Here is a 27067-nt window from a genome sequence, read left to right as displayed (position 1 = left end):
CTTTAAAGTCTTGCAAAAGTGTTTAATCCGTTATCTAACAATCTCTTCGTGCATTATCCTTGAGTATAGACATATTTATGCCATGATTTACTTTGACAGACAAATTTGAGTCCATGCGGCCCTGGGGATGGGGCTTTAAAAGTGGCCCTCTGGCACCATGAAATTACGCTGTGAGGCACATTTGAAGCCTCGTAAAAGTGAGATATGTGGTTTTCTTACGAATTTCGTAGTGAAGTGCCTCACTTTGAGATGTGGACCATGGGTTAGGAAGGAACCCATCAAAATGAATCATTTTCACAGGTGCTTTCTGTCCTTACAATGGTTCTTATTATGATAGAACTCATTTTCATCTTATAATTTATCCTTAAATCATCATATGGAGGTCCCGGCACTTTCATACTAGCACTAATTTTGATTCAAAACTATCAAAAATCTAATATCTAGAATGATTCATATTAATTTTTTTGAGAAATGTACAATTACTCCTCAATGTGAGAGATCGGCTGTTTCGTCAAAAATTTTGAAGTGACTTACGCTGTTTTAAAAAAAACCATTAATGAGGTAATAGAAAGTCCTTATTTCGAAAAGTTGACCATAGGTGAAGGAGAAACTCGTCTAAATGCACCGCTTTAGTTAGATACATTGCGTCCTTTTAAAGGCTTTTTGGAGGGCTTCTTGCACCCTCTTTAAACTCTCCGCAAATTGTCATATGATGTGTTAGGTGGTTAAATTGTGCATATTATCACTTAAGAAGAAGTACTGATTGTAAAATATTTTTAAAACTCGACGATATCTAGTGATAAATAGTTTTGGCCAGCTTTTCAGGTCCAATACCACAGTGTGCGGCGTCTTCAGGTTGTGCGCTTGCAGCGCGGTGAAGACCCCCCAAGGAATACCCCCAGGGCTTGCCTAAGCGAATCGCTCCAGCGGATATCGCTACGAAGCGATTACGGGTTGCTCCGTGCAGTGCTGGAAGCTGCTAAGCGCGGGAGCCACTGTGCAGTCAACAGTAATACGGCTGACCTGTAAAGCAGCAGGATGCAACCGGGAGCCCAGCGGCTAGCGCTGTGTAGCTGAACAGCTAAGCGCCTTACAGGACTCGATCCAAGATGCGGATACCGCGTCTGATGGGATGGTGAAGACCGGTTGTTATTTCGTGAAGACCAGAAAAGTAATAAGGTGAAAAGTCCGCTTAACGGGTACCGTAACCAGGGGTCGAGAGGGAATTGAAATTAATTTGATCGCCCTCCGAGTTCGCGAACGACCAAGCGTCGCTTTTCGATCGCGATACTCGATCAAGAGGCCAGAGCAGGTAGAAGAATTTCGGATCCCGAATCCCGAACTCAGAGGCGAATGGGGCGATTATTGTTCTTGTTCGAAGAACGAGAGGCAGTAGCGCGGGCCAACTGTTCAGTTCCCGAGATGGGATATGATTTCTGGCCGCATTGGCATCCCCTCGTAAGACAGGAGGGAATTAAAACCCGATCTCGATTGCCCTCCTCGAAAGACGCACACGGGGCTTCCGATCGAATTGATCTGGATCGGCTGCGTTTTTGCCCGCAAAGGCACTGCCCTGGCTATTTTTCGCCTGTCATGTTTCGTGCGTAAACTGTGGGCTTGTCGCTTTTTGACTTCTGCACGTCTAAACATCTATTCCTTATAGCTGATCGGTACATGTAATGTCCATATTTCTTCTACTTTTGTCAGGGTACTTTAGAGTAGGCTTTCTTCGAATTTTCGGCTCATTTGAAAAATTTCGGCATAATAGAGAGCAGGAAATTGGCTTTTTTTTTTTTTTTTTTTCCCCCTTAACTAAAGCTTTAGTCCTCTTAGATTTATAGAGCTATTTTATTTGAATTGCATTTTGCAAAAAAGGAATCAAGAGCATTCCAATATTGCTGGGATTGTGCAACTTACATTCTTTGATATCAAATCACTGAAATCACGCAAGAAATTAAATTTACCTTCAAGCGTAATTTTTGGCTTGAATTTATAGTTTGTTGGGAGTAAAGATAGAACTTATTTAGGCGATCAGTTTATATTTGTAAGGTGAAAATAGTTCCGCAATCTTAGCAACATGGAATGCTCGTGGTTCTCTCTTGCAAAATGCAATCCATTTAAAGCAATATGAACAATTGAACACATCCGAAAAATGAATGAAGAGAAAAACGCACCCCTCTCGGAATGCTAAAATTCGCAGCTTATGTTATAGCCCATTTTGCCGTGCTACAGACGAATGCCGTATGAACCATTGATTCATCAGACGTTGCCAAATTTACTTTGATGACCCGCAGATTATCGTGAAAATTCAACTATATTTTTCTACTGATTTTTCAGAGAATTTTATGAGCAGTTCGATCTAAAGTTTCGAATAATATTAAGGCAGTATAGTATAGGGCCCACGAAGGATGATCCCTGAAAAACGCATGGACCATGTAAATGTCAACGCTGCGAGATCGAGCACGCACATTGACGAAACTGGGTTAAAACGCCGTATGAACATTCGCGAGTTGCCAAATTTCCTCCAATTAAATGCCTTATTCTCAAGCAGAATTGGGCATATTTTCTCTTGAAATTTTCAGATGATTTAGAGCTGACAGCGAATAAAATTCTCTGAAAAATTGGAGGGAAAGTATTCACTGATTTCCCTGAAAATTCTTATTTAGTCAACGGAAGTTTGGCATCGGCTAAAGGCTCATACGGCGTTTCCTTAGCAGGGTAGAATAGGCATTATATGCGAACCGCTGCTATTCCACCCCTATCTTCAGGTCAAAATTCTTAAAAGGAAGCCCTTTCGTAAAAGATCAATTTCCTGTAATTTTGCCCCAATCTCTTCGTCCATTACATGGTTGAATTGCTTGTGAAATTCTGAACTAAATGATGTATAATTGTAATTTACACTTTTTATTTTTTCCTTTTTTCTCCTTTTTATAGCGAAGTTTACTTTTAGTACCTCGAACTGTAACTTCTTTGCTATTTGACAGATTTTTATAAATGAGGCCTTTTTTTACTCGTGCTTTAACAGAGAGTGAGGAAACTCTACCTAAATACTTGTTTAACAATTTTCAAAAAATTTTGGATCATTCTAGTAGGACGGTGATATTGGTAATTACGCGTAAGTAATTAGGGTTCTATTGTGGCTCGGCTCGGCATTGTCGCGCGAGCTCCAGTCTCGGTTCGGACGGGGGTGTCTCACTGCTACCAGTGCTTGCAAGTAATACCCGCGGCTCAGGGACCATCCTTCGTGGGCCCTACTATAATTCAAAACTTTTGGAGGAAATTTGGCATCACTCGAATGATTATGCGGCGTTATTCCTCATCACGGAATCACCAGCGACGCACTTTGATGTGAATGCTGAAAATTGTAAGCGTGTCTAGGGTGGGACTTATTTTTTTCAATCGACCAAAAAAAATGTTGCATGGTCCTAAATGGTTCTATGTAAAAAAAACCACGGTAGCCAAAAATATTTTGAAAGATAAGAAAATTTACCCGACGCGCACACAGCCAATAGATCGCGATTTTTCCGATTGTTTATTTTTGATATTTTAGTGAGTGATAGGGACTGGACGCTAGATTTTCAAAAATGTGTACAAACCGAGCACATACCTTGCTTATTAAGAGAAATTTTTTTTTCTCCTAAGTCACTCTCACTTCGCTTGGCAATGCCCAATCCCTCCGCTCGGTTGCTCTTAAAATCGAAATTTCACCTTTTTTTAATTTATAATGAGCTTTGTGAACAGCCACTAATGGTGGTAAAAATCCGAAAATTTGTGAAAAGCAAATCCATACCGCATCAGTATAGCGTCCAGCCCACATACCAACTACAGGCTTCAAAGAGGTTCATCGATGCCTTTCCTGGCCCTCTCATTGGCCAGCGGTTTAAGTCGGGGCAATCGATGAGTCTCTTTGAAGCCTCTAGTTTGTAACGGGGCTGGACGCTTATTATGGAAGAAGAAATTTCAGAAAACTCCTGCTTCTTGGTTCGGCCACCAAACGGTCCGAGGGCGCTTCTTCGAATAGCCCCGCCGGATCTTCCCACTGCGCCTCGCCGGTCTGCTGGCCCTCGACCGGCTGCGACGCGCGACTGTTCCTATTGTGCTTACTTTTGGGGTTCTCTCCGTCGGCGGAACCCGTGTTAATGACAGCCTCTACCTACTAGCCGCTGAAAATTTGCTGACCAATTTTTTTAAAGTTTAATTAATCTTCATTTATTCAACGGATCCAAATTCAGCGCGCAATCCTGATGAGTAATATATATAATTATAAGTAATTATATCGGTAAGTTACTGATCAAAACGTGGACCAAACGTGATAGCGGCCAGACATGTGTTAATGACACCCTCTTCCTACTGGTAGAGGATAATTTGCCGACCAACTTCTTTACCGTCTCTAAAATGTTCTACTATTTCAACGGAATTGGATTCAGCTTGCAATCCTGGTGAAAAATATATATAATTATAAGTAGGTATATCGGTAAGCTACCGATTAAAAAAATTGGTAGAATGTGATAGAAAGTATTTTAAAAGCGCTGAAGACATTCGCGAGTTTTGCGATACTATACTTTTTCAATATACCTACTCATAATTATTCAAATTTTTCATCAGACTTCGAGTGCAAGACCGCTCTGGGCGACAAAGCTATCGCGTTAGCCACGATACCTAATTTGTGCCATGCAACTCTGTTAGTACATTTTTTTTAATTCGAGAGTCACGAAGACACTTTGTCCCACGTTTTCATAAAGAAATGGCCAGATTTCTCTGAGAAGAAGTGACGTTAATTAATTAAACAATTTGGAAACGTCCTTTACCACAGTCATTAGTTGGAGAATTAGGAGGGAAGGAGAGATCACCCCGAAGTTGCTATGTTCAAGGTATCTGTGGTCATTATGAACAGAAAATTAAGTCTCCGTAGTTTTTCCTTCATATTTTTCATAGAGATTTGTACTGTCAAGGAGTTTACCGTCTAATGGTTGGCGTTTATGGAACCAATCATTAACTCAGAAATCGTGTACTCCCATTGTCACCGGAATAGTGTCTCTTCACCAAAGGTGGTCTAGTTTATCCAAAATTTCTTAAAAACCTTTACAACTCCTAAATTTAGAGACTATACTTAGGGTTTTCGATTACAAATTCTGGAAAGTGAAATCTAAGCGCTTAAGTACTGAAATTGACTTGAGGTATAATGATTGCTGGAGGTATGAAATTTTATGCCCAATTCCCTAAGTGCAAGGTGAAGTAATGCAGAGAAAATGGATTTCTTGCCTAAAACCGGGTTTTTTTCCTTTTTTTTGGTTGAGATTAGTAACTTTCGCTTAACTGTTAGCCCTGTCCTCCCTTTCCCCCTTGCAGGATTGTAGAATAAAAAGGAATGCATGAAATGCAAAAAAATATTAAAAAATACTCAGTTGGAATAGCAGTAAATAAATGAATTAAAGACTAAGAGAAAAATGAGTAGGTAAGAAGAAAGGGAAAAAATACAATGAAACATGAAAAACCGGTGGATAAAACGTGTTTTGATACACGGCAAGGACGGAAATTTGAAGAAAGTTTTTGACGTATTCGAATTGCAGTTGCATTCAATTTTAAGAACATGAATATCATATTTCATAGCCTGATGCGTTTAATATTGGTAATGGGGGAAGGGGATGGAGAATCAAGCAAAACCTAGAAGAGGGGGGGGGGGTAGTGAAGAAAAAGTAATGGAAACGTGTGAAAGCAATATTTCAGAAGGAGAAATTGCCGCGGCTTAGGTGGACAATTAACTGAAATGATCGGCTACCGAGCGAAACATGTCAAGAAATTGACAAGACGAAAAAATTAACCGTCCGGGTGTTTCGTCGTTTTCACCCTCATCTTACTAGCGTGTCAACGAACTGTGCTCGGCTGGTAGTGCATTCAGACGACCTGGTGCAGCCCGCAGGAAGCGAAGGAGCCGAGGGATGGACAAGGAGGATGACTCAACGGTCAAGCATGGGTCAACGTGGACCGTATGCAGGATTCGCAGCCCAGCGGGCCGCGGCGCGCCCGAGCAGGCGACCACTGAGCGATGAGAGGGAATAAGGAGGGAATAAACTGGCGTTCTTCATTTGCCTCTCAAGATGGGATATGAATGCGGGTTTCATTGGCATCGCCTCTTCGAGGGCAATCGAATTAGACGGCTAATCGATCGCGTTCTGGGATGGGTATCGCTTTCGCCGCGATATGCCTCAGGTATCGAAAACTAAGAGCGGGCGCCGGACAAAAAGGTTTGGGTTTGCGAACGGAGAGGGCATTCGAAACAAAGGCCTCTCAACTCGCGAGCGAGGAGGCGATGCATATGAAATCCTGGAAATCGGCGTTCGCTCTTGAGAACCCTCTCGACCCCTGACCGTAACGCAGGGTTACCCTACCCGAGGGCTCAATCTGCGGTAGAAGGTGTGTACGGTGATTCACAGTTTTCATGGGCCGCGCCGCGACGCGGCCCATGAAAACTGTGGGTGGGGGTGGCGCGCCGCTGGGATGCCGTCAAAATCAAACGACGGGCGAGCGTGGCGGAACGGTCCAGAACCGGTACGCGGGCGCTATCTAGCGGTGAGCGGAGACAACGCCGCGCGGTGGGGCGCGCTGCCGCGGGGAGAGGTGTGCGGCCGCGAGTGGAGTAGCGGAGCCGGCCGGCGGCGAGGCCGCAGTGCTGTCCGAGCCATGTTCACGGCGTGAACATGTACCGCCCCCCCCCCCCCATGAGGCCCCTTAAGGGCTCATCAAAGAAAAATCAAGAAAAAATTAAAATTTGCTGATATCGGTGATATTTACGAAGAATATGTAGTACAAATACAATACAAAAACAGATTATGAAAGACAAGTGCTGAGAGAGGCTCAGAACTGCGGGCGTCCACGGCCGCGGTGCCAAGTGTGGCGGCGCCCGGGGGAACGCGGCGTCCTCGGGTGCCTCGGGGATCTTGGCTGCCTCGGGTGCCTGCGCCGGCGGGACCTTCTTCCAGGGTGGTCTGACCGCTGAGGGGCGGATTGGGCAGGCTGCCTGCCAGTGTGGCAGGGTACTGTTTCCTGTGATTTAGAAGCAATTGGAGGTTTAAGGCATGATTGCTGTGACGCCTTTGTCTCTTTCGTAGATCCTTGTATCAGTTCTTGCTCACATGAAGAGTTTGTGATACTTACCTGACGAGTATTTTCAGGCTGGACTGCGGTTGTTGTATTCACTTCGTCTCAAGAGGGTATGAAAGGATTTTCCAAAATTAACAATTTTCATGAAAATTTTGCGATGAATGATCAAAAAACAGCGAATATTCCAGTTCTGTAGCGTATGAACGTGGGCCGACGCGAGGTTGCACGGCGCATAAGTGGCGAACCTCTACCCGAGTGCGCGACCAAAACCGTCCTCACGCGTTTTCTATTCGTCACACAAAAAAAGGTTTTGGTATCGTTTTGAAGGTCAAAAAATCTTCTATCCACCTCAAGAAAATGAAGGGCTCTAATTGCGCCCAGAAACGAAAAATCAATGGCTGTTAAGATGATCGAAATTGAAAAATTCACGTATTTTTTCATAATATGGCAAATTATTTAAAGGTAAATGTAAAAATGCACATTATTTGAAAAGGTCTTTATAGTAGCTTTCAAACGAGACCAAAAGTTTGAAAATCGAACGAACGGTTGGAGAGATACAGCGCCTTTTACACGTGTGAAGCGCGCCCGTGGCCATGAACGCGGGGTGGAAATCGCGCGCCGCGGCCGATCGCGCGATACTTAAATGGCTCTCGCGGGCTAACTACTCGTAGCACAAAAATGGTTTTGGTATCAAATTAAACGCGAGATCAAGACCCATCTCTTTTACTGAAGAGAAAATATCAATTTTCCTGCTCAGTTAAAAGTTATTTTGCTTTGAAATTTTAGGAATTTTCAAGGAAAAAAATTTTTGTAACATTTTGGACAAATTGTTGGCCAAATTGACTTTGTTATAATTTATTCATATTCTAGGCCCTTTTAACTCTCCGTTAAAAAAAAGAAAATCAAAATCGGACAGTTAGCAACAGAGATATAGCACTTCAAAAAAGCGCTTGGCCGCCATCTTGGATCCTGCACGGATTTGAAAGTGGTTCTACGGACAAAAACTTTTATTTTTTCATCTAGTATGACCTCCCGAAGTGGCAATTTCCAATCAAAAAATCGTCGATTTTGATCGTACCCACCGTACTAATATCCGAGGCTCGGACTCCGATGCTCACGAAGCTTCGCTTATCGGCACCGGCCCGGCTGTGGGGATCCCCCTCGTAGGGATCACCAGGGCTCTTACGGGAGTGTCGGCTGGGCCCCCCGGTCTAGAGCTGCCGCTTATGGGATGATGGCGGTGGGCGGGGCCTTGTATACCAAGTGACGTCACAGCCAATGGAAATCTTTTATTTCTTACTGCGATTTTGCGACTTTTTATCGAGCTGTTACGAAGCTTTCGACTCCATTTCGGAACTTGCAAATGCGAAAATCGGTTTTTTCGCGAAAAGTTCTGCTTGAATCAGTCATTAAATCTAAAATGCCAGCTGCATGCAACTACCCCACTAAAAGTTTGCGGAAAATTACAATTTTTTCTTTCTTTTTGAGGGAATTTAATTAGGAAGAAGGTTTTATAAAATTCCGACACCTTCTCGTTGGCTGGCTTTAACTAACTTTAAAAAGTTTCCGTTTTTCTTTTGCCGTAGCCGATTTTGGCGCTTCTTGCCTTCCCGTCCTTGATGTCTCGCCCAGGGCCGCTGAAGTCCGAGTGGGTCCTTCGGGGCTTTGTAACGAGACCATCCAGGGTGAGGAATTGGGCTCGTTCTTCGTCCTGAAGGTGTTCGTCCTGTTCATTTGGATTGGTTGTTGTCGTGCCTGGGTTGCTCTTTTCGGCTGAAAACAGGGGGAGAACGGGCAATTCAGGCATGTTGGGCTGTTCTAGTCCCTCGGGGAGGCTTCGCTGTTGATGTTCCCTTTCGAGGAGCGTTTTTGTTGCTGCGACTTTCTGAGCGAAGTCTGGGAATCGCGCACGATACTGAGTTAATGAGATAGGACTCATGTTGAGACTGGGAGATTGGAGAACTGATTTCGATGGATGTCGATGCATTACTGATAATTGGACTCGACTACTGATCCGTTTCAGAGGATTCAGGGGAAAACTGTATCCCTTCAGGGGAAATCAGCGAAATGTAAGAGCGTTGTTGCCGAAGTGAAGGTGCAGAGACGTTCCTGAAATTTTCAACTAATTATGACGTTCGTGGTATCCATTTTTTAAGTCGTTAGGCTGGAACAATTTCGTACTTCTCCTTTCCACGTTTGTTAGTCTTTATGCGGAAAAGGTCGTGTGGTAAGGCCTCCACAATCCGAAACGGTCCCTGAAATTTGATGCGGAGTTTCTCTGAAAGCTTTTTGTCCCTGGAGGGTATGTGGAGTAAAATTTCGTCGCCAACGGAAAATGGCGGCCGAATTTTATGCCTGCTGTGTGTCTGGCGCTGTTGTTGTTGAATTGACGGGTATTTGTCTAAAACTTCTTGGCGAATTGCATCTAATTTCTTCAGTCTATCAAGAACTGTGACATCTTCGCGGCGAGGGCGTAAAGCTGCATCCAATGGCAACTGGAATTCTTGGCCTGTCATGAAAAAGTAAGGGGTTTCGCTCGTAGATTTGTGGATAGACGAATTGATACTAGCCATGACTCCAGGGAGGATTTGCGGCCAATCAAATCAATTTGTGCTCGCATGGCATCGCATAATATTACCAACGGTGGACCAAATTCTCTCAATAGCGCTGTTCATCCGTGCTGCATTGGGAAGGGATTGTGATTTTTTGACCCCGAGTTGCTTAAGGGTTTCTGAAACGTAGGATGACGCAAACCCAGGACCATTGTCCATGACAAGTTCAGTCGGGCATCCGAAAAGTGAAAATGCTTCCATAAAAAATGCAGCAATGGTCGGGCTGGTAACGTCTTTGACGGCTTTTAAGTAAACAAAACGTGTGTTGTAACATATAATTCCGAGCACATGTCGAACTGTTGATCCATTAGCAGTCTTTGCCGGTGGAGGAGGTCCAAGGGCGTCAGTGGACAATTTGGTGAAAATGGTGCCTGGAATTGAATGGGACCCAATATGACCATATTTCTCGTGATCTTGCAACTTTTTGGCGAATTGACAGTCTGGACAAGAGAGGACATAATTCTTTATGATTCTTGTCATATTTTTAAAATAAAATCTGCTTTTTGCTTTTTTGGTTGTTTTAAAGATGCCTTGATGTCCAGAGAAAGGGTCATCATGAATCTGGCAAAAAATTAATGAGACCAAATGTGAGGGAACGGCTTATATATTGTTATATTTATGATCTTTTTTGTAGAGGGTATTATTCTTCTAATAGAAACTGGTAGCCATTTTGCGTGTTGATTTTATGCATGTTTTGGGTCGTTCTAATGCATCGATGATGGTTTAAAGGTCCTCATCTTTTCGCTGTTCTGTTGCCATATCTAAGGAGGTAAGATCTAGTGATGCATCGGGGGTTTCTCCATTTTTTAATGTTGCGCTTCCAACTACATGCATATTATCCGAGGGTATCTCCTGTAGGTCGGCTGGATATTTTGAACCTAAAATATCTTGCTTCTAACTTTTCACCAAATGCACCTTAATATGTAGGCCAAAAATCAATTTTGCCTCAAAAAAATCTTCAATGGCCCCTAAAAATCGAGCTTGATGGGCCACGTGGCTCCTGAAGCTCATAGGTGAATTTCGAACACTGTTATTCAGCCAAAACTTGTTGACCATTGCAGGGATGCAGGGGGCTGCTTATTGAAATTGATAGACAAAGAAGACAAAGAGAAAAAGAGCGATCCTATTGGTGGAAATTGACAGGCAAAACTATAGACAAAAAAGACAAAGGGAAAATTGAGCGATCCTATTGGTTGGAATGAGTGGTTCTTACAGCCTAACGGAAAAATGATGGACTAACTCTACAGTCAGTTGGACCATAGTTAGACCCTATGGTTTCTTGTGGGTCGCCGTCAGTTAGTCTACTAGGTACTCACTTTCTTTAGCTATAGCAACCAGCCGATTCCCATTAATATGATAATATATATCTTTATTTGTTTTTTGGCTTGCACATGGCTTCTACAAATGCGTCGAATTTTTCTAAACAAGAAACAAGAATAAATATATGTATATAAAAAAAAAAAAAAAAAAAAAAAAAAAAAAAAAGACAATGATATCAACCTGTCCCCTTTAAAAAATCGTTGATTGAATAGGGACATTCCTCAATTAGATAATGTCTGACCAGGGCATTGTGGCTTCGGGGCTCATCTTTAATTTTTTTTCCTTATGTTTGGTGGTAATTTACAGAAAAAGTTATGGCCTCGAGCCGCTGTTTTATTAATTTTTATGATTAGACTTTCTGTTCTGTTTCTGGTGTTGTGGTTGTGCACCACTCTCGATTCCTGTAGTTTCTTATTGTTGTATAATTTCAAAGATGAGTATATGATCATTGCTGGAACAGTTAAGATTTGTAATTTTTTAAAATGTTCCTTGCAAGATTCTGTAGGCTTTAATTTAAGCATAGTTCTAATAGCTTTTTTTGGAGTTATGAATAATTTCTCGATCTTTTTATTATTGCAAGTTGACCAGGCATTGATACAATATAATATGTGAGATAGGAAAAGAGAATGATATACTACCATTAACAGATTCATGTCGCAAAATCTTGATAGGACTCTCAACACAAAAATAGCAATGATGGCTTGGCACAAATGATGGCAACAAATGGCACAAATGATGGCTTCGTAAACTCCCTGTTTTTTTTCTATCAATTTTAGTCATATCTCTGCTGCACTTTAAATAGGTGCTGTTTAATATCTATTTACTTATTCTGCTGTATACTCAATGGTGGTCCATCAAGATATAGTTGGGCCAAGTAAATCACAACCAATACTGTTATGAAATGTATTCCTTTTATTCTTTACTTAGCAGCACTTTAAGTACAACTTGAAATGAAAGTTGTACACCTACTTTATAGACATGTCTAGTATTTTTGTTATTAAATCTACAATTTGTATTTCAAGTTTGGGTAAAAAAAAATGAGTACTTTTCACTATGTTACCCTGCAAACTGTCAAGTGTTTAAATTTGATGTCGCGATTGTCTAGATAGCTCTTGATTTAGTTTTCTTTGCATGTGAGTATTTTTCATATGATTTCAGACACTGTACAAAAAACCTGGACCTCCCACTCCCAGTAAACATGGTGGCCGATTATCACATGTAAGTCATAATATCATTATAATTAAGGCCATGGCACGAACAACCACCCATAGGGGAAAACGTTGTTGTGAGAAAATCGTATTTGAAGTTTTGATTATGAGATATGTTGCTGAGTTTGCGCAGTTGAAAAACTGCAAACACATTTTTTGTAATTGGTTGTACCATTTGAATAATCCGCTATGCGTTTTAGGAAAATATTTCTGTTCTCACTTTTAAATTCTTGATTTAAAACATGTTGTTACAGGTGGTTCTTCCCCCCAACACCTAGTTTTAAGGTAAAATGGCTGATTAATTGTTTGAAAAATACAATGAGTGTTTTGCGACGGTCCTTTAATGTCATGTAACGGAAAATGACCGGCCCTCTAACGTTGATGAAGCGCAAAATTGCATGAATGGGCAGAAAAACATCGATATGTGCATGGGTACGCATTTATAGGTGGTTATTCTACCCAACGCCAAGTCTCAAGAAAAAATAACCATCAAATTGATTGAAAACATAAATAAATGCTTTGTAAATGTCATATAACTTGAAGTGATGTAAATAGGCTGAAAAACACTGGTACTTCTATAGGTGGTTATTCCATCCTTCCGCCAGTCGCTCTGACTTCACTGCACTTAAAGTGTAAATTTTATCGGAGTAATCAAGGGATCAACTTGCCATCACTACCAGGGATACACAAATATACAAAGATTAGAACGGACCGATAGAGGAATAACCTCCTATACGCGCAAAGGTGGTTATTCGTGCTGTGGCCTCAATTTGTGTGGAAATCAAATCTTTTAAACAGTAAGACCTTACTGAGATATTTTGCTCAAATCAGGGGTGCACCATCTTCTATGTCTTCCACAATTTCCCGCGAAAATTTTACCCCTTCTACAAAAAAATTGAATATGTGCTTACACAATTCTATGACCCCTTTCATATTCTTGTGGAAGGGGTCATTACTTCTGTGTTGATTTTATTTTTTGGAATACATTAAGATCCTTTTTAGCATTTGTAACGCTTTTTTAACATAAGTACCTACCCTTAAACATGTGAAAACAGATTGCCGTAATGTTCTCCTTAATCCCTCCCCCCTCCCCCTCTAATGCGTTACGTAATGTAAAGGAAAATACAATAATGTATATACCAGGTGTCTGTTAAGTAACTGAAAAGTGGGTATAATTTTTGAACAAAAAAAGATAAAAGGTCGTGGTTTGTGGCATTCTTCATTATCCAAAAAGGGAAATATTTCGATGGGGGTTTTTCTTGGTGGACCCCCCGGGGGGTTCCAAGGGAGGCAACTTTAAAAATTCAAATAGCAACCCCCATTTTTTTAGACATGGTTAAAAAGAACTTCAAAAGACAAGAAAAATGGGGCAAATAAAATTAAAATCGGTTCTTTCGTTCAAAAGTTAGAGCCGGTGAAAATTTTAAATTGACCACTTTTCAAATAATTGCCATTAAGCTCCAAATTATCAAAAAAACCAAAACAAACCAGGAATGAAAGGTTTGAAAAGTGCTTTTTAGGAAAACGAAAAACAACTGACTTTTGTCACAAGTCTGGATGGCTTTGTTTCAAAATAAAATTTCGGAAAATTCAACGTGGCGGCAAATTTAAGGAAACGCGAAAAATAAAAATTCCAGAAATTGTTATCTTTTAAATATCATCTAGTCTAAGGAAATCAGAGGTATCAACTTTTATTCCTTTATTTGGCCAAGTAAGAGCAATAATTTGCTGACTTTAAAGTTGTCAAGCGGGGCACCTTCAATAGTTGGAGTATGCGACATCGCTTTTTCACATTGGCTTCATTTTTTGACAGCACACTTAATCCTGTAATGTTGCATACTCCCATGATTAAAGGCGCCCCGCTTGACAACTTTAAAGTCAGCAAATTAATGCTCTTACTTGGCCAAATAAAGGAATAAAAGTTGATACCTCTGATTTCCTTAAACTAGCTTTAGCTCATACTAGCTCAACTAAGCTCATAGCATTAGACAGAAATCTAATTTCCAAAAATTCAGACTTATCCGGAAATTAGCACAATCTGAAAATTGTGGGTAACCTGGCATCCTTCGTGATAAAAATTGTAGAAAGCCTTCCACAATTTTCAGTCAAAAATTATTACGGAAAGCCCTCTCACGGTGCGTCTGAACGAGTTTAAATTTTTTGATGAGTTACAAGCAAAAACTCTTTAGGTTCTCAAAGTAGAGTGTCTACTGAGTCACTAAAGCCAAAAAGAATAAAAATTCTGTAGAGCTCCTGGAAAATAAAGTCGATTTAAAGGTATTTTTGGGCTAAAATAGCCAAATTACCCATAGCAAGGCCCGTTATATTGTTTAAAAAAAAATTTCTTCCTGGATATAATGCCTAAGTTTCTTAAATATGCATACTTTAGGCTTCTGGAACGGCGAGGGCCTCAAAAAAAAAAAAAAAAAAAATAACAAAAATAAGGCACAAGCCGATGAAGAAGATTAGCTTAATTTCCGAGGGACCAGCCGGTTTAATTTTCGAGGTGGCCAGAAACCGGCAAAGACCATAACATCCAGATACGAAGAAATGATGAGAAAACTTGGAGAACGATTAATACTTTTGAATTTTAAATGAACAACACGTAAGCGTTTGCAGAGTGCAAAAACGCTCGCAACTAGCGTGAATTTAACATACGCTAGGGTGAAATATTGATTGGAGATGATTGTGATGACGGAGAGATCAAAATTTGGAATATTATATGAGAAACACGTAAGCGCTTGCAGAGTGCAAAAGCGCTCGCAACTAGCGTGAATTTAACATACGCTAGGATTAATTGGAATTGGAATATTAAATGAGGATATAGGGGTAGATGAATCTAATTGATGTAAGAAATAATTTTAATCATAGGCACCAGGGGGGATGCCCGCAACTAACGTGAATGTTAAGCGTACGCTAGGGAGATGACGAGAGAATTTGAAAGCTTAAGTATTCGGAATAGCCGCGAACACTCGCAACTGACGTGGTTGCAATCAATCGTCAGGATGATTTAATATTAGGAAAGAAGTGAAGCCATAAGTACATGGGATAGCCAACATGTACTCGCAACTAGCGTGAATTGCAGCGTACGCTAGGATGGAATATTAAATTAGGGAATTTAAAAAGTGAAAAGAATAGAAAAGAAGAAAAGAGATTTTTGAAGGAGAAGTCAAATTTGTAGTAGTTTAGCTTAAAAGAAATTATTGTTAGTATGGCATCACTTGGTAGCGTGTCGAGCTACGAAACTCATAAGTTATTCCACTTTTCAAGTGTACTGTGACTTGATCTCAAAGCTGCACCAATAGGGCTGGGGAGGACTGCCACTTTACTGGGTTGCAGAGCGAGAATGGAGCGAGAGGGTTGACGTGCACCAGTAATGTCAAAACAAGGTGCGTCTTCTTTGATGAAGCTCAGTGACCTTGGCCCAAGGGTTGAGCAGCCAGGAGTGATTGCAGCCTTCGATCTTCAAGCGGGCAAAAAGCCTACGCTACTAAGCCGGAACAGCGCCTCCTTGATCACTCGCAGTGTCCTTGATGCATGAGTAGAGCTGAGCACAATTCTTCATTCCATTTCCAAGATAAAGTCCAATTTGAGAGGGAGAGTCCAGTCCAGGTGTGTTCCAAAAGAGATCCTTCAAGTCCGAGCAGCAGAGATTCAAGTGAAGATAAGAGCGGATCCCTGGAGCATAAGCTGGGCGCGCAAGAGCCAAAAGGAACAAAGCTTCGAAATCGACCGATCCGGTGACGCGCCGCCTGGCGGAACGAATAACTGAAGTTTTTAATCTTGGATCTTGACTTTCTGCATTTTTAATGATTGTAATTGATAGCTTTCAACGAGTACTTTTCAGAAAATACAACAGTTTTGCATGAAATTGCGTGCGAAGAATAAGAAAAGCTCATCAAATGGTGACAATGGGTAGTTACCGGTGGAACTTCGGGTTCTTGAATATTGATATAAAGTGAATTCAGGCGTATATTGAAAGGTTTTATGGTAGATTTAGGAAGAAGATAACTATTAGCAGTGATCAAAAGCAAAAAGAATGAAAGTGCCGTATTCTGCAGCCTGGTTTCATGATGGTGAGTGTTGGCTAGGCGGGAGGGGAAGTGATGCGGCCAGCGCGGCACGCTCCGCGCCCCGGCGTTGTCGAAGCTAGAATGATTTCATTGGCTCCTGGAATTTGTTGGGCGGGGCTCCGACCATGTAGTGAGGATCGGTGTTTGCGCGGGAAATTTAAAATTGGATCTTTTTCATTATTCGTTCCCGCTCGCGATTAATTTTCATGCGGGAAGTGGACGCTTAGTTGAGATTAAAATGAAAGGTGAAGCTACACACACAGTAGCGCGCTTAATTATTGGGGCTCGCATAAAGGTGGAGACTGATTTATTTAATCCTGGATAATTTTGCTTTGTAACTTTTTAGCAGGAAAAACTCTGTTTTTCTCTGAGACATAATAATTTTCGCATTGGAAAAATGAATGCTGAAGTTCTACAGAAACTTGCATCCATACTTTAATGAGCGGGAAATTTCTGATGCGCTTTTTAAGTGAATGAGTGAGTAATATGTTTTATTCACGCTAAGCGATGAATAATTTTGATTATATTCTTTAGAGAATAACCTACTAACTGACCTGCAGGGCGGCCGAAAGCAGGGTTAATAAAACTTTGCAATTGACTTACGGGAAAAATAGCCTTTCCGTTTTTACGGGGTTTTGCAGTCCCTGTTTGGGGATTTTTTGTAAGGATTGTTTCTAAATAATTTTAACTTGACTTCCGTTGCGGGAGAAGTAAAGCGGAGGTAAAGTTCTGAGCTCGGGTGAGCCGCACTAGCTTTTTATTTGAGATTCTATTTGAATTCAATGCAATTTATTTAGGTTCTTTTCATTCGCTATGGTGAGCGAAGAAAAACACAAAACACTCTTATGATGAGAGTATTTAGTGGATGGAAGAGGCGTTCTAACTTAAAGTGCTATACTAACCTTTCCTATTTTTTAATTGACGTGAGTTAAGTTGTTTTGTTCGCCGTGGTGAGCGAAAAAACCCTGAAAAAACTTTCGCGAGAAGGATCCCAGGAAAAAAAGAATGTGGAAAAAAGGTGTTCTAAGTTCTTAGTGTTATACTAACCTTTTTTCCAGTTTTAATTGACGTGATTTAAGCTGTTTTATTCGCCGTGGTGAGCGAAAAAACCCCGAAGAGTTTTTATGTTAAAGTCTCCGGGAAAAAGGAAGGGGCGGAAAAAAGGCGTTCTAAGTTCTTAGTGTTATACTAACCTTTTTTCCAGTTTTAATTGACGTGATTTAAGCTGTTTTATTCGCCGTGGTGAGCGAAAAAACGAGGAAAGGTTTTCGTGAAGAGAGATTTCCGAAACAACAGAATCAATACTTCCTTCAGTAAGTTTTCTTTAACTTTATCCGCATATACATGCGGAAAAACAAACTTTTAAAATCAGGTTTTCTTTTCCGCTGATCTTCGTAATGCTTACTGTGCTGATTTATGAATGTAAAATTAAGAAATCCTTACATTCCATTTTCCATTAACATTAAGAAGCTGGGCGGTCAGACAACTCGCGAGTACCGAGTCGTCGTGCACAAGCTAAAAAGTCAGAGCTCTAGACACCAAACGGGTTCGCGGTTTCTCTGGTAGAGCGCGGCTGCTTGGTTCGTCATAGTGCCTACAGGATTCACTAGTGGCGCAGCGCTCTGCTACCAAGCTCATGAGAGAGTCGTCGCGCACATGCGGTTTTTTGGTCAGAACTTTTCTTTTTTTTTTTTTTTACTACTAGTGCGCGGCAACAGCTTCCGATTACTAAGACTCCCAATTTAAACTATACAGTGAATTTTGGGGGCCTAAAATGAGCCCTCAGAGCCAAAAATTGCATACATTTTCGAAAACTTCGGGTTTTCAGAGGAATATTTTTCTTTTTTCTTTCTTAACGTTTTTTCTACAGTCGTCAATGAGTAATCCTGAAGGGCATTACCAATTACATAATTATAATTTTGACTGTTCAGGGGGGGGGGGGGGGCATCAGGCTTTGCTTTGCCTTTCTCCTAGTTTCTGAAAACGCTTGAAAATTCCCTATACGCCTCTGGTAGTGTGGCGGAAGGGGGGGGGGGGGTAACTCCTGCTGCATATTTCATAACTAGCGAAATGCCCGTGACTGGAATCACGGTTCTAGAGGCCGCGAAAATATCTATAACTCCGAAAAAATGGTGGTAGGGGAGCAAGACATGCCGTGAAAAAAATGATAAAATCGATAGAAAAATGAGTTGAAGGGTGAGGGTGATGAAGCTAGAAAAATGAGCTGGGGGGAAAGGTAGAATAAATGCTGGCAAAAAAATTAAAACTAACCTAGCAATGATTCATTAACAAAAAAAAAAAAAATTAAATAAAGAAAGTGAAATAAAACATCAGCTGATAGCAAACAAAGGTTACCAAGGAAACCAAGGAATGGAACTTTCATAAAAACAGACTAGTGGAAAACAGCGTATGTAGGGCACTTACGTTAATTATCGTGTATAAGTAATCGGTAAATGCGATTTAACCGAAAGTCTATACAGTTCTTTATCAGACCAAAAAGGACAAAATTACAAAATTTGAATCAGCCAACGTAAATCTAACGGTAGTTATCGTGAACGAAAGAATTGACGACATAGGTCGGGTAACTATTATAGGTGGGATATCAGAACCAGTAATTAAGGAAATAAAGTGAGTTAAACCCCCCCCCCCCCCCCCAAACAGTCAAAATGTCAAATATGTAATCGGAAATGCCTTTCAGGATCACTCATTGACGACTGTAGAAAAAACGTTAAAAAAAAAAAAAAAAAAAAAAAAAAAAAAAATATTCCTCTGAAAACCCGAAGTTTTCGAAAATGTATGCAATTTTTGGCGCTGAGGGCTCATTTTAGGCCCCCAAAATTCACTGTATAGTTTAAATTGGGAGTCTTAGTAATCGGAAGCCTAAAGTATGCATATTTAAGAAACTTAGGCATTATATCCAGGAATAAATTTTTTTTTTAAACAATATGACGGGCCTTGCTATGGGTAATTTGGCTATTTTAGCCCAAAAATACCTTTAAATCGACTTTATTTTCCAGGAGCTCTACAGAATTTTTATTCTTTTTGGCTGAAGTGACTCAGTAGACACTCTACTTTAAGAACTTGAAGAGTTTTTGCTTGTGACTTGTCAAATAATTTAATCTCGTTCAGATGCACCGTGCTCCACAATCCTCTATAAGAAATGAGGAAGAGCCTTCTATAATCTTCCGTGAAAAACTCCTAGGCAGACTCCCACAACATTTCAGGAAAACTTGTTTAAACCCTTCCATACTTTGCAGAAAATTGTGGAAAACCGTCCACACTTGGTGGGAAATTGTGGAAACTCTTCCACACTTCGTGGAAAATCGTGGAAACCCTTCCACAATATTTCGGTTGAAATAGTGGAAACTCTTCTACAATAATTTGGTAAAAATTATGGAAATTGTCATCGAATATTTCGGGAAATATTGTGGAAACCCCTCCATAATTTCTTGGTAAAAAAAAAAAAAAAAAAAAAAAAAAAAAAAAAAAAATACGAGATTCGAAATGAGGAGGAATATAGAGGCATTCATAATATCTGAAAGGCTTCCACATTTTCACGCGATTTATAAAAAAGACTTACACGGAAAAAAAAGTACATTTAATCGTCAAGTCATTTTAATCGTCGCGACTGCTAAAGGACCAGTCCTTGGCTGTCAAAAACGGCACAGCATCCCGGCTTTTAAAATAACATTACCTTTATCTGTTATTATAACAGGCGCTTTGCTGTCACATTGACAGTAAATGAATGTAACAATGACAACAAAATCTGCTCAATCTATATCAACTAGTCTGTTACACTAGCAGCGGAGCTGCTGGCGTAAGCGTCGGTTCCCCATCAGATTGACGCTCACGCTGCTTTCGATTCAACAGCGGCCGCTGCTGTGGAAATAGCAGCGTCGCTGTTTTCATGACGGCCGGTTCGCTCTTGAATTTAAATCCACGCTGCTGTCGATGTAGCAGCGCTGCTGCTCGTGTAAAAGCAAATTCGCTCTTGAATTTTCATTCACACTGCTATTAAAGTAGCAGACACAATCCCACGCAGCTGTAAAAAATCATGGTCATACTTACATGCTTATGTAAATAGCTGATAATTGCTTAGCTGGTTTCAAGTAAATGATGCAAAAACCATAGATAATATTCCGGTTAAAGTAACATTTACAGACTAAATCAGTTTCACAATGAGTTAATTTCACAAAAATTAAACAGCTTAAATGCACAAAAACACAACACAAAGTAAACATCTTTGCAGTTCTCAGTAGAGCAGAATTAATCATGGCTTAGGGGTCGACAACAAATTAAGTGAGGCACATTTTAAACCCTCCCTCTCCACCGGTTATTTTCATTTTCCAAAAACCCAACTTATCACTCGCGGCCTGGTCAGATATCGCACATACCTACACTGTATTACACATTGAAACACTTTACGTCATTAAGACAATGTCACGTTGGCGTCATTAATAAAAAACAACGCATGGACCAAACAGCCGATTGTGCTTATGAGTTAAAAACACAAAGGGTGTATTATAAAAGGTTTCAAAAAATTCTACCAAGATTAGGATTTGCTAAATTATCACTTCATTTCATTTCAAAACAGCCTAGATTTCTTTAAACTTAAAAAAGGAAAAAATCACACAATGGAATTAGGATTCTGCAAAAAAAACCATCGGAAAGTATAGAAGATAGGGCTGATAGTATAATCTATGGGAAACGAAATCAAAACCGTGCCTGCATATAAATATGTAAGGCACGCTAAAAATAATAATTGTATGCACTGAACGCAAACCTAATTGAGTCGAGAGTGCGTGTAATGTCAATGGTGAAGTTGGAACCAAAAAACACAAATATACGGCAGAAGAAATTCCGAGTTGAACGAATTCATGATGATGCCTCAAAAAATGGCGTCTACCCGCAACTGATTCCAGTGTGCCCAAACTTGCTTATATCGTAAGAGTTACTTTCCTATGGAGCTACTAATTTTGCAGATCGCGCACTGAGTATCAAAACTAATCACTTTCTTTGCCAAAATTCACTCGCAAACACAATTTGAGCACGATTTCGAAACGCAAGCGCAAGACTTCTCTGACTCAAAACCACTAACTGATAAGCAAACGAAATCCCTTAAAACAGTGACATGGCCGCATCAGCGAACAGACTGGAATGCGCGAACAACGCCGAAGGAAGAAACAGCCGAACACCGGGCCCGGGCGGTTACAGTTCTGAGAATTTCCCTGACCGGGCCCATTGTCAGGTTGGCGCGCAAGCGCAACCCTCGAGAAGGAGGGTGGACAGTGGAGGCTGGAGGGTAAGGAGAGGTTTTCTGCGTCACCGCTCGTAGCGGGGGTGGGGCGATCGACGACTGTATATAACTGCGCATGCGCTCTGCGCCGATCGCGCGGGACTGGCCGGGATGGGATGCTCCGTGCAACGGTCAGCATTTTACAGTCAACCCGCTGTTAAATTGTCCGCTGCTATTTCTACACCCTCGCTGTTGCTTTAGCAGATTATTTCTGCGAATTTAACGGCCTTCAAAACATTAGACCAACACCTGCCCGAATGTAAATTTAATATCCAAACGAATGTCAAAATAACGTGTGGACTGTAAAATGAAAAGCCAATGACAGTCATTCCAAGAGCTTCAGGAACTGTTGATTTAATGAACCGCACCTGAAGTTAACTCAACAGTCGTGCGATGATGGAATAACATACAGAATGTTATTTCAAAAGCATCAATAAGATGTTGAGCTAACAGATTTGCATACTTTTGTTTCAACATACTTAAAATGTTCAATTAGCAGTCACAAGTAAAAGAACAGAGAAACGTCAAACAAATTTAACATTCAATGTGACTGTTAAAATGACAGTTCTTTTTTTTCCGTGTATATTCTTCTTTAGAAACAGGTGTGAGGGGTAATTTATGGTTTCAAAACAGTGCTAGTTTTACCATAGAACAAATAACATTTTTTTAATGATTTCTCATTTAAAGTTGTCCTATTAATTTAAGTATTTGTTGTTTGTATAATATTCTACATAACATTTGAGTCTTTCATTATGCGATATGGTTTGGATGCAATATGGTTTATGGTTGCGATACATTTGTGTGATCGCGCTTCTGTAAAGCTAGCAAGGGCTTCCACAATTTCCAAAAAAATTTCGCTTGATCTGGAATAAAATGAAGCCCTGCTTCCAACATCGGAAGCTTGGTGAAGGTGTCGAAATTGTCATTTTCTGCTCATAAAAAATAGTTTAGATCTTTGGATTGCACCACTCAAAACCTGTGAAACCAGCAAAATTCATAAGTACAAACTTGCGGCAATCTTGGAAAACTTTTCAGAATTCCGACTTTCTTACCTTTTTCCTCAAACTTTTCTCAAGGAATAAGCCTGCAGACATTTTTCCCAAAAATATTCAGACTAAATTTTGCAGTAAAGAACTGCCATTTTAGGCTTATTCGAGAAACAACATGTGATATCAGATCGAAGTTCCGTTTTGCTGTGTGAACCTCTCAGAATCTTCATTTTTCTGTAATAGACCAAGAACCATAGCACAGATTTATGTAACCCGAGAGTATAAGAATTTTGACGTACATTCTTAGGTCGGGGTACTGGAGTGTAGCAAGGATCGGGCAGTCCGGCTGCTCTGGCGGTTCAAAATTTGAGACCCATCGAATTTTCGAAAAATTGAAAGGGGTGTATGCAAAATCAGCAAATCCCCCCTCCCCCCGGACATGTACTTGACCAATTTTCAATATGTTTTTCCTTATTATAATACGCCTTTTCCCAAAAATTTAAGACCTGAAATGAATTTCTTTCCGCGTAGCAGCGTTGCCAAGTTGAAAACCATTGAATTCCATATCTCTCGAACAAAAAATGACATTGGGGTGCGGTTTGCGCTGAAATTCTCCAAAAATTGCGGTTTTTTTTCTATGTGCCATACATTTGATTGTGTATGGATTTTAAATTTTCAATGATGCAATTTTTCATACTTTCTTAAAGGCCGATTTCAGGGTTCTTAGTCAAGGTCCTTATCAAGGAGGCTTCAGGACACATTTTAACCCTGCACGGTGCGTTTTAAACAATTTTAATGCGGTCAACATACCACCCGCGATTTTTTTGCGGAAATGTCAACTAGAAGGCCTACTGATTGAGGAACAACAAACCGCAAAATCCGTGATGGGGCCGTTTTTGAGAAAATGCGATTTTTCGCTTTTTTGGCGGGAATTTCGGGTCAAGGCGCTGAAAAAGTCAAGTTAGGCTGTTTTTGTAGTTCGTAAATGCATATCCTAAACATTTTGAGTCAATCAAGTGCCAGTAGGTAGCTATTCGTGCATATTGCCCAAAATTCATATCCTTAAATTCACGACTTTTGGGTTTTTGGGGGGTTAGTCAAGGAGAAGTCCGAAAAAAAGAGGGTTAACCCGGAACTAATTGCTTAACAAACTTTTCCTACGTAAACTTCTTCAGTGGGTCCTATTGAACAACATACCAAAAGTTTACCACGGTTCGCTCCCGGAACACCCCCCCAAATTGCCTAAATTTCAAAATGGCGGCCATAATAAGGCCTCTGGGAGTTCGATTTTTTTTAAAAATACGCATACAGTGTCATGTGAGGTGTCAATTCCTATGTAATTTAGGTCGTAGATTTCAAATATGAAGTAAAAAAAGTCCCTTGATCAAAAGGGGGTACCCCAAATCCAAGATGGCAGCCAATTTTGAAAGTCAAGAGGGTGGATTTTTAAAAAGTTCGCGTGATAAGGCAAGTGAGGTATCATTTCTTATGTAATTTTGGTCGTAGATTTCATTTATGAAGTCATAAAAGCCCTCAAGTCAAAGGGATTGCTCCAAATGCAAAGATGGCGGCCAGCTTTGAAAGGCAGGAGGGTGAATTTTTGAAATGTTTACGTGACATCCCTAGTAAAATAGAATCAACCTGACGTTTCATAAACTACCCTGAGTCAGACTAATTCAGGCTGATATCAATCTGACTCAGGGTAGTTTATGAAACATACCCTGACGTCAGGTTGATTCTATTTTACTAGGGATGTCACGTAAACATTTCAAAAATTCACCCTCCTGCCTTTCATAGCTGGCCGCCATCTTTGCATTTGGAGCAATCCCTTTGACTTGAGGGCTTTTATGACTTCATAAATGAAATCTACGACCAAAATTACATAAGAAATGATACCTCACTTGCCTTATCACGCGAACTTTTTAAAAATCCACCCTCTTGACTTTCAAAATTGGCTGCCATCTTGGATTTGGGGTACCCCCTTTTGATCAAGGGACTTTTTTTACTTCATATTTGAAATCTACGACCTAAATTACATAGGAATTGACACCTCACATGACACTGTATGCGTATTTTTAAAAAAATCGAACTCCCAGAGGCCTTATTATGGCCGCCATTTTGAAATTTAGGCAATTTGGGGGGGTGTTCCGGGAGCGAACCGTGGTAAACTTTTGGTATGTTGTTCAATAGGACCCACTGAAGAAGTTTACGTAGGAAAAGTTTGTTAAGCAATTAGTTCCGGGTTAACCCTCTTTTTTTCGGACTTCTCCTTGACTAACCCCCCAAAAACCCAAAAGTCGTGAATTTAAGGATATGAATTTTGGGCAATATGCACGAATAGCTACCTACTGGCACTTGATTGACTCAAAATGTTTAGGATATGCATTTACGAACTACAAAAACAGCCTAACTTGACTTTTTCAGCGCCTTGACCCGAAATTCCCGCCAAAAAAGCGAAAAATCGCATTTTCTCAAAAACGGCCCCATCACGGATTTTGCGGTTTGTTGTTCCTCAATCAGTAGGCCTTCTAGTTGACATTTCCGCAAAAAAATCGAGGGTGGTATGTTGACCGCATTAAAATTGTTTAAAACGCACCGTGCCTGGTTTGGTTTTAGTTAGATGATGCACTCATAGTTAAAAAACAACTTTTTACAAAAATCGACGTTTAAGGGACATCCGCAAAAAACTTGGGGAAACACATCTATCGAACTGCATGTACGCTATGTATATTATCGAAGGCAGTTATCAAGCATTGTTTAATTCTTACAAGGAGATTTCCTTCAATTGTGTCTGAAAAAAATTTGAATTTTCCATAGCAACAGCTGTGAAGATAACGGATTTTGGAGTAGTGGAGGCATATTTTCACTAAATGCATAATATCATCTAAAATCTGGAAATGTATGCGGGTTTTCCAAGTTGACTCACTGTAGTTTACGGAAATAATCATGATTTAGCCCATAGTCCACCGGATACGTGTTCAACGGTAGCCTTAACATAGGTCTGCAGGCGTATTTTAGCGAAAATTCGTGTTTTTCTATCATTGCGAGGCTTTTTTGACACCGATTGCATCGTCTAACTAAAACGAGCTTTTGATATGTTATCAAGGGGGCTTTAGGACACATTTTAACCGAGGTTTGGTTGTAGTTAGATGATGCGCTCATACTTAAAAAAAAAACTTTTTACAAAAATCGATTTTTACGGGACATCCGCAAAAATCTGAGGGAACACGTCTCTCCAACTGTATGCACGCTACGTATATTATCGAGGGCATTTATTGAGCCTTGTAGAACCCTTACAAGGAAATTTTCTTTAAGTGTTGCCAAAAAAAACCCTTACCACGTAATTCCCTCAGATTTTTGCGGATGTCCCTTAAACATCGATTTTTGTAAAAAGTTTTTTTAAGTATGAGCGCATCATCTAACTAAAACCAAACCAGGGTTAAAATGTGTCCTTAACCTCCTTGATAAGATATCAAAAGCTCGTTTTAATTAGACGATGCGCTCGGTGTCAAAAAAGCCTCGGAGTGATAGAAAAACACGAATTTTCGCTAAAATACGCCTGCAGTATGCTTAGGCAACCGTTTAACACGGATCCGGTGGCCTTTGGGCTAAATAATGATTATTTCCGTAAACTACATTGGGTCAACTTGGAAAACCCGCATACATTTCCAGATTCAAGTTGATATTATGCATTTAGTGTAAATATGCCTCCACTACTCCAAAATCTGTTATCTTCACAGCTGTTTGTATGGAAAATTCAAATTGTTTTTGGACACAATTGAAGGAAATCTCCTTGTAAGAGTCAAACTAGGCTTGATAACTGCCCTCGATAATATACATAGCGTACATGCAGTTCGAGAGACGTGTTTCCCCAAGTTTTTTGCGGATGTCCCCTAAACGTCGATTTTTGTAAAAAGTTGTTTTTTAACTATGAGCGCATCATCTAACTAAAACCAAACCTTGGTTCAAATGTGTCCTAAAGCCCTCTTGATAACATATAAAAAGCTCGTTTTAGTTAGACGATGCGCTAGGTGTCAAAAAAGCCTCGGAGTGGTAGAAAAACACGAATTTTCGCTAAAATACGCCTGCAGACCTATGTTTAGGCAACCGTTGAACACGTATCCGGTGGACTATGGGCTAAATCATGATTATTTCCGCAAACTGCATTGAGTCAACTTGGAAAACCCGCATAAATTTCCAGATTCTAGGAGGGGGCCAAAACAGGCTCTTATCGATACCCCTCCCCTCTCTTCCAACATCACACCTCCAAATTTAAGGTGTGCTCTGCACGTCCTAGTAATTGAAATACACTTGTTCGTTTTTCTAGGGCGGAGGACCTGTCTTAAAATCACCTACAGAGAACAAAGAAAACACCAATAATCGCACAAAACACCCATCTACACCTAGCAAGATTATGGATTTCTTCAGAAACAAAATGCGACGAGAAGAGGTAAAAAATTTGATCTCT

General features: G+C 40.4%; 1 protein-coding gene across 6 annotated transcripts in view; it reads left to right on the top strand.

The window, feature by feature from the left end:
* LOC109041745 (uncharacterized) overlaps window positions 1–27067 on the top strand; it is a 144241-nt gene that overhangs the window by 105852 nt on the left and 11322 nt on the right. For all 6 annotated transcript variants that reach the window (XM_072301239.1, XM_019058179.2, XM_019058165.2 and 3 more), the window contains 2 exons: window positions 12192–12251; window positions 26927–27049. In XM_072301239.1, the coding sequence (XP_072157340.1) occupies window positions 12192–12251; window positions 26927–27049 (183 nt within the window). The remainder of the gene's footprint in view (window positions 1–12191; window positions 12252–26926; window positions 27050–27067) is intronic.

Source organism: Bemisia tabaci, chromosome 1 (assembly GCF_918797505.1).
Source record: "Bemisia tabaci chromosome 1, PGI_BMITA_v3".
Classification (NCBI taxonomy): domain Eukaryota; kingdom Metazoa; phylum Arthropoda; class Insecta; order Hemiptera; family Aleyrodidae; genus Bemisia; species Bemisia tabaci.
Note: the sequence above shows the minus strand (reverse complement) of the source record. Positions and strands in the feature narration are given on the sequence as shown.